This window comes from Sardina pilchardus, chromosome 19 (assembly GCF_963854185.1).
Source record: "Sardina pilchardus chromosome 19, fSarPil1.1, whole genome shotgun sequence".
In the NCBI taxonomy this organism is placed as follows: Eukaryota; Metazoa; Chordata; class Actinopteri; order Clupeiformes; family Clupeidae; genus Sardina; species Sardina pilchardus.
In genome coordinates this window covers 9,383,640-9,391,321 of record NC_085012.1, presented here as the reverse complement: position 1 = coordinate 9,391,321, position 7,682 = coordinate 9,383,640, and the positions used below count along the sequence as shown (strand labels likewise).

The 7,682-nt window shown below is 44.8% G+C and overlaps 1 protein-coding gene across 2 annotated transcripts in view; it reads left to right on the top strand.

Annotated features, from left to right (window-relative positions):
- The first annotated feature begins 974 nt into the window (after positions 1–974).
- Positions 975–7,682, top strand: part of tlcd4a (TLC domain containing 4a) — an 18,988-nt gene continuing 12,280 nt past the window's right edge. The window contains exons 1-2 of one of the 2 annotated variants that reach the window (XM_062521820.1): positions 975–1,731; positions 6,545–6,714. In XM_062521820.1, the coding sequence (XP_062377804.1) occupies positions 6,560–6,714 (155 nt within the window). In that variant the 5' untranslated portion in view covers positions 975–1,731; positions 6,545–6,559. Of the gene's footprint in view, positions 1,732–4,512; positions 6,416–6,544; positions 6,715–7,682 lie in introns of those variants that run through there. The other variant, XM_062521821.1, reaches the window with a different exon arrangement.

The following is a 7,682-nucleotide window of genomic DNA, read 5'->3' as shown; positions in this document are numbered from 1 at the left end:
AAAGCGTGTGTGTGTGTGTGTGTGTGTGTATGTGTGTGTTTACACTTTAGCTACACAACTCTAGGTTTCATTTAGTCATCTGAAGTACTTCATGTAAAATCTGTCATGTAAAAGTGTTTCTATCACCAGCTTCACTCAGATCGTACATAACAGGTTAAATTCATGTATAATCAGAAAATGATTGTGACCTATGGTATAAATGAATGAACAGAAACTATTTGATTAGTTATCAGGTAGCCTACACAAGACTGATGGCTGAAAAAAGGTTGTATCTCATTAAAAGAGGTCAATTGTACCACAAATATAAAATTGGTGAAAAATGTGAACATAACAGCAGGGTTAAATGATTTCTTTCCATCTCACTGTTCAACAGAATGGGCTGTGCCATTGTAGCAGATTTAGTGCCTGAAGATGTCCAGAGTAGATAACGTATCTATTTCCTGTGCCAACACTCTCTCTCTCTGTCACACACACACACACACACACACACACACACACACACACACACACACATTCTCCGTTTCCTCGGGAAATATTTGAGGGGGAGGTGTCAGAGCATGTAATGGACCCTCAACTGGTGAACCACATTCTTCAGAGCAGTATCATTCATGCATGGCTTGCGCCATCTTGTGGCCATAGCAAGAAAACAGTGCAAAATGCTGCAACAGCAATATTTTGGATCAGGTGATCTAACTGTAGCTTATGCAATCAACAAGAAAGGGCCACACACAGGTGCATGGAAGTCGACATAAACATCTTGTTTTAGTGAAGACTGATTATACTGCTTTATTGCCTCTCTTGGCAATGGCCCGTGGTGTGATGATGAAAAATCGACCGGGTGCAGGTTAAACCATAATGGCGAGAGGTCCTCTGTTCATAGGTTACTGTGTTTTGTTAATGATTCCTAGCATCATCCGAGAGCAAACAAAAGCCATACCCTGCGCCAGCCTTGGTTGACCTAAACCAAACGCCGATACACAACGACATGTAAATGTAATGCGTTTTAAACCACTGAAGGGATGCGATACAGTTGTGGCTATGGTGTCTTCGCCAAGGAGTTATTTCTGCAGGATTAAGCGAAAACTAACCAGCCAATTTCACGAAACTTCAGGGTTTGACAGTTGATGCCTGGACCAAGGAGGAACCCAACATTTTGGAGGGAATAGATAAAGAACCATGTCTAGATATCGCTCCTCATTTTTTTAAAACATGCCGTGATAAGGCTTACTGGCCGTACCGCGCAAACTGTGTAACAGCAAGGGATGCTCCAATCCTATTAAATTGATACCATACATCTGGATGAATAGCCAGCTTTACGCGTTATATAGCCCATGTTTACATCGCAGCGGTGTGTGTCCCTTTAAGAGTTTCGCTGTAATTCGATTCTCATAGGAGAAGCGCCTTGCCCTGCAGTAACCCCCTCCCCACCCCATCACTGCCATAATCGCGCATCAGTTTCCAAGCGCATCTCATACTGTGGTCTCATCATGCCTATTCCGTGGTATGAAATTAACACAGCCGCTCAGAGCAATGTAACATAACGAGACCACATATTTGGCTCACAAAACGCGTTTGTTAAACGTTGCATTTTTGCACTGAGGACGACGAATGTTTATTATAGCGATATGACAAATCGCGGCTGTCGACAGAATTCGTCAGCCCATGGTTTCCATCAAAATGCCCAAATAACCAGTTGAGTTTGGACCTTAGAATCTTCATGAAAGACGAGCGGTAAGTCCAAACGTTGCACCTATGTCACTCAATTTAGTATTAGCCTACATTTATTTATTTATTTTTAGGCTAATAGCCTACAGGGCTCGTCTTGTTTTGGCAATGCGGCGTGAGAACTGGCCTAACCCAGGCTAATCACAGTTTGTTGATTAGGAATCACCGGGTTCGGTACGGTCGAAGTGTTGAATGGTCAATGTTTTCTTTTTAATATTACACTGTAATAACCTATTTCTGATGTAGCCCTCGGGATACTAGAATGAACTAATGTTACAAAAGTGTTTCCAGTGACACATAGTACGCTTGCGCCAAGCAGTGGACAGCACAACATTTTGTTAACTTTATTGTTTTGCCAATTGCAGGCATATGATTGCCTGCTACACTATCGGCCGGTCAAATTAGCTAAAGACAGTGGTCTTGTGATCCTTTTAATACCCAATGTAACGGCCAAGCCTGCACCACCTCAATGATTCTTCTATTTTCATTCAGTACCCCGATGAGCAACAGTCATTCAGCCTAAAGGCAGAGGTTTTGTTTATCACTGGGTAACTTGTGACAAGGAGAGCAAGGGCATCACAGTCACCGTATATTCCTGCCTGACTGAGGGTTGTGACTGCAGTAACATGGGGTACAGAGAGCGACCATGTTTTCCTGTCCATAGCCCTCAGACACACGTGTTAGTTGTCGCTTGCTTCCTTGTTACATTTATCTACACATTTCCGCGGGTAATGTTTACCTTTCCTTTCGGTTCCCTGAAGGTATTCAGTTTAAAATACGTTTTTCACACGTCCAAGAGCGTAGTTAAACATTAACACTGGCGCTGGCAATTGCAGTATTTTAAGCTACAATGTCCAAACCCCCTCTCTCTTGCAGTTCTCTTTAACGGAAGTGACATTTAGTCCGTGGAAGAGGTGGTCAATCTTATTTTTTGAAACTGAGCGCAATTTGCAGCGCATTATTTGCCAGGCTACAAAATGCACATAATATTGTGAATTCAAGATGGATAACTGTTAGTAACTTGATAGATACCTAGTAATCGTGCCAATCACGTATGACATAACAAGATTATTACCTATGGTGTGATGTGCCACATCATTTTCCGCGAAGGAATGTCTTGAATTCACATCTGAATCTGTGCAAAAAGGCAAACAGCAAGGCAAGACTACACATTGTAAAAAATGAAAATGCTGGACAACTTAACAGCAAGCTTCTGTAACACCACTGCCCCGACAGTGACTAACAACTGGCCATGATTTGGCCCACATCAATCTCCAGATCCATTTCAAAGTCAACTGTTATCTGCAAGGTCTATCCACAACACAAAGAGATACTCTGCTACAGGAAAATGCCTGGAAATGTCAAGATTCAAGAAACAACTGAGTTTTGGGGAAGATGAGATCACAGGGTTCCTTTTCTGCTTCCAATATGACATTCTATGACACTGTATGAAGCTCCCTCTTGAAATCACCCCCTTTTTTGATTTTCCGTCTTCCTAAATCAGTTTTAAAATAACTTTAAGATCCAAGTGGCCTGGCCTCAACCTTTTGACCTTGGCAGCTGTCAATACAAGGGTACAGGACTGGGATTCGGACAGTTGTTTTATGATTGTGGCAGGTCTGCAGTCTCTACAACATTGTGCCCCAGCTGTCTGTTCATGTTACCATTCGACCTCAGCCTCACTCCCTTGTCCTTGACAACCGTCCGCCTCATATGCTTGGCTCCCCGGTATGCGTTTGCAGATACCCACACATGTGGTTGTGTATGAATGTGGCTGTGCAGATCCTGATAGACTCCTGATAGAAGAGAACATGTTGCCAAGTCACATTCTTTCATAATTGATCAGCCTTTCATTGTGCTCTATCTTCATAATCAGCACTTCCCTCAAGCCGCACATAATTCAGCTATCGCCAGGCGCCATAATGTGGTAGGGAAGAAAGCAAGATGGCGATAATCCTATACCTTGTTGTTCCAGTCAGGCACCTGCCTTATCTGTTCTTCATTCTTTGGACACCTCTCGTGTTACACAACATACCACGGAAATACCACACAGCGTCTCCTCAACTTACGTGGTCTTGACAAACCGAGGTGAGGACTCGTGCCAGGTCGAATACCTGGCCAGCGCGAACCTCCTCGGACCGTTTGACAGCTTGAATCAGGGTCTGCAGTGTAGTGATCTGCTTGTGCGCCTACTGCATGTGCACAAAAGCATCAAGGAACAAGGAGTGTGGAGGTGGCAGTGGAGGAGAAAAACATACACACATAATGATATAAGACAGAGAGAGAGAGAGAGAGAGAGAGAGAGAGAGAGAGAAAGAGAGAGACGGGGGGGGGGGGGGGGGGGTAGCAAGGGCAAGGAGGTAAGGACTGTTTGGCCTTCCACCAAAGGCCAGTGCAGTCAAATCGGACCATATGCAAATGTACCCGTGCCGTGCGACAGCCGGCTTGGCCGTGGACTGGGAGCTCCCACTGCAGTGCGCCTGCATGCACTGGTGGGTGTCAGGGGCTGTTTGTCAGTGGCCACCCTCTGTAATAGCAGCGCAGGCCTATAGTGACAGGCAGAGAGTTTTATGAGGCCATAAGGTGTAGTGATGCAATGCATGGTATGTTTAAGCAACTGTGGAGAACGCTATATTTCTTTTGTTCTCTCTCCCGCTCTTTTGGTCTTTCTCTTTCGCTCTCTTTCTCTTTCACTTACACACTTTCCCACTTACACATGCGCACGCGCCACACACACACACACACACACACACACACACACACACACACACACACACACACACACACACACACACACACACACACACACACACACTCAATTTTTTACTTCCTCTAGCACTTGGGACTATTGCTAAAGCACGTGGTGAGTGCAGAGAGGAAACATGATTCACCTGAGTGTCAGTTTTACTGTGTGTATCTTTGGCTATTCTTTCTTTCTCAGAACACTCTCGGTCACCTTCCATTTAGACTCAATATATGACACATGCATACCTCCCCCACAACACACACACACTCACTCACTCACACACTCACTCAAGCAACACATGTGTTTTCTCTCTTATCTGTAATGGTGGAGGGACCGTCAGGTGTCTTTAACACGTTGTGTCCTCAGTCAGAGGCAGCATGGTGGACCTCAGCTTTGTAAACTGGGTCAGTGTAGACAACCTCATAGAGGAGAGTGGGCAGATGTTTCTGCCGAAGATTTTGTGTGACGCTGCTGTTTCCTCCTCTGCCTCCTCTCTCTCTCACTCTCTCCTTTTCTCTCAGGTTATTTCTTCCATTTGTTCTCCCTTTTCCTCTCTCTCTCTCTCTCTCTCTCTCTCTCTCTCTCCCTCTCTCTTCACCCATGTTGTGGGGCTAGGTTGGAATAGTTGATTGGCAGCTACAGCAGTATTTGGCTGGTTTGCTGCCATTCTGTGAGGCTCAGCCAAGCCCCCTGGGTCAGGGCCCTAGAATTCAGTGCCTTTCGTGAGGGAGAATGCAGCTGATGTATTCTGTGTACACACAGTGGTGCATGCAGTACTTACTGCTGTGGCTACCACCTACACACACAAACACACACACACACACACACACACACACACACACACACACACACACACACACACACACACACACACACACACACACACACACACACACACACTTTTCACTACAGCACCTGTGTACCAGTTGGCCTGCCGCTCCAGTCAGGTTTCTTGGCATGCTGACTATATCCAGCCAAGGTACTCTGCACTGGACTTCCAAGGCTGTCGCCTGCAATGTTTTGGCCAAGGGCTTATCTTTCTAGATCACTGCCTGCTTTACACTCTTGTATGGTTTGGAGAGGAGGGTCTACCATTTCAACTGACAGACTGAGCCAATCCCTAGCACCCTTGTAGGGAGTCAGGGATGGCCTGACAGTGCTGTAATGTTTAGAGTTCACACAGTGAAAGTTCTGGAAGACTAGTTCACATTCAAATTTAGAAGCACATGAGCTTAGGGGAAGTAGACTTCTTGCTACAGAAGAGGGATGCGGTAGGGAATGTAGACTTCTATCTACAAACACCATGAAATCTCAGAATTACTCTTTAATCAAAAGACTACAATGAGTACATCAGATTTTACTACATGCTACATGCTGTTCTCAGCAAATCCCTGCTCCACAAAGTAGCTGGCAGACCACAATATTGAATTCAATTAAAGAAATGGTCCTCTCAGGAATGGTGCCATTCATATCAGCATGGTGCACTGTCTTGTGCTTGTTGACCAAGTTATTCTTAGGGACGATTATATGAGCGCCTCTCAGTGTGTAGTGTACACAACCCAGTTATATATGTGCCAAAGAAATGATCGCAACTCGGCGCTGGAATACTTGCATCACAGTTTGAGTAACTCTTATCCTACAGATTGAATAACTCCTTCTGTCGTCATAGCGGATGCCATCTGCAATGTTATGAGCATTTGCTGTCATCTATGTTTGGCATGAGAGGGCTAAATAAAGTTAGGAGGCCATATAGCATGTCAGACGTGCTGCTAGTTGGTTTTGTGTCCGACTCCGTCAGGCTGCTCGCTATGCCTGAGGTGGGAGGGTCTTTTTTTTTTTTTTTTTTTTGGGCATGGCAATGTTCAGATTCTGCAGCAAAGGCTCCTTTTTCTGCCTCTCCACCTAAAGGACTGCAGTCCTGAGGGATTGTACTCTTCTCGTCAGGTGTGTTGGCCATTTCATGACCTGCACTTTAGGCACCATCACGTTCATATTCAGCTGCTGTCATTTGCATGAGTCTGCTATTCTAATTGTTTTTGTTGATGCTGTGTTTTATTTTGTCCCCCCCTGCAGATTGGAAAGGTGGCCATGGACGCCTTCAGCCAGATCATCCTGCTCATCGCAGTGGTCAGTTTCTTCACCTTCCAGTGGTTGTTCCACAGCGTGAGCCCCTGGGTCTCGTCCAGGGTCAGCCCGGGCTTTCTGCGCCTCACCCCCAAGCAGAAGATCGAGTGGAACTCCAGGTACGCTTTACTTATCACCATTTCTTCCTGTTCTCATTGATTAGATTAGACAGAAAGACCGGCCGGCTGGCAGGAGCAACCTTGGCTTCTTCTGTAAAAAAAAAAGGACTTTCTGATAAAATTCTTTTATTTCACTAAACAGAAGACGTTTTGGAGCCCTTAATGGAATGGATCATTTTAATTCAAACCAGGAGAGGACTCTGTCTGTGTGGCCAAGGGTAAAATTGCCTCATGGGATATGTGAGGGATTTGACAAGAAGTTCATTATCTATTCAAATTAAAGGGATTAAAAAGGGATTGACCTTACTCGATTGTTGTTATTGCTGGTGCAACAAGCATTTTATGAATGTTTCATTCATCTATGGTAGATTTGCAGTCTAAAGCGAAGTGGTGACAATCACACAGGTAAATTAATTTCTATAGTGTCAGGAATAGGTGTTCGTATTGTCTGGTATCACACATACTGTGTTGCACAGTGCAATTGGTGTCTGAAATACTGCAACTATTTAACAGTCACACAGTGCCATGTACGGCATTGTAAACCAATCTCCAAGATATGGAACTAAGACTGCTTTATCTCCTCTGGGTTTCTGAAAAGAAATCTGCTTTACGACACAGTGAAGAGAATAGCATCATGGAAAACGAATTTCATCCGTTTGTCCTTTTCCACAGGAAAAACTCAAGGCAGAATTGTATTTCTCAGACAAAAAAACAGACCTCATTGTGTTGGGTGGTCCTCTTGTAAACACAACCCAAAGCAGTCTCTCTGAGCTGCTTCAAAATCAAAAGCAGACCCCACAAGCCCAGCAGTGCAGCTATCATACTTTTTGAAAAAATGTGAGAACAGAACACGCAAGGTCTGTGTTGCGTCGTGTGGGACGCGATATGGATGCTGCAGATAGGCCACATTCAGTTGCCTCAGAGGCCATGTTGCCCTTTTCTGGCACCAAAAAGAGGGACGCTTCCCT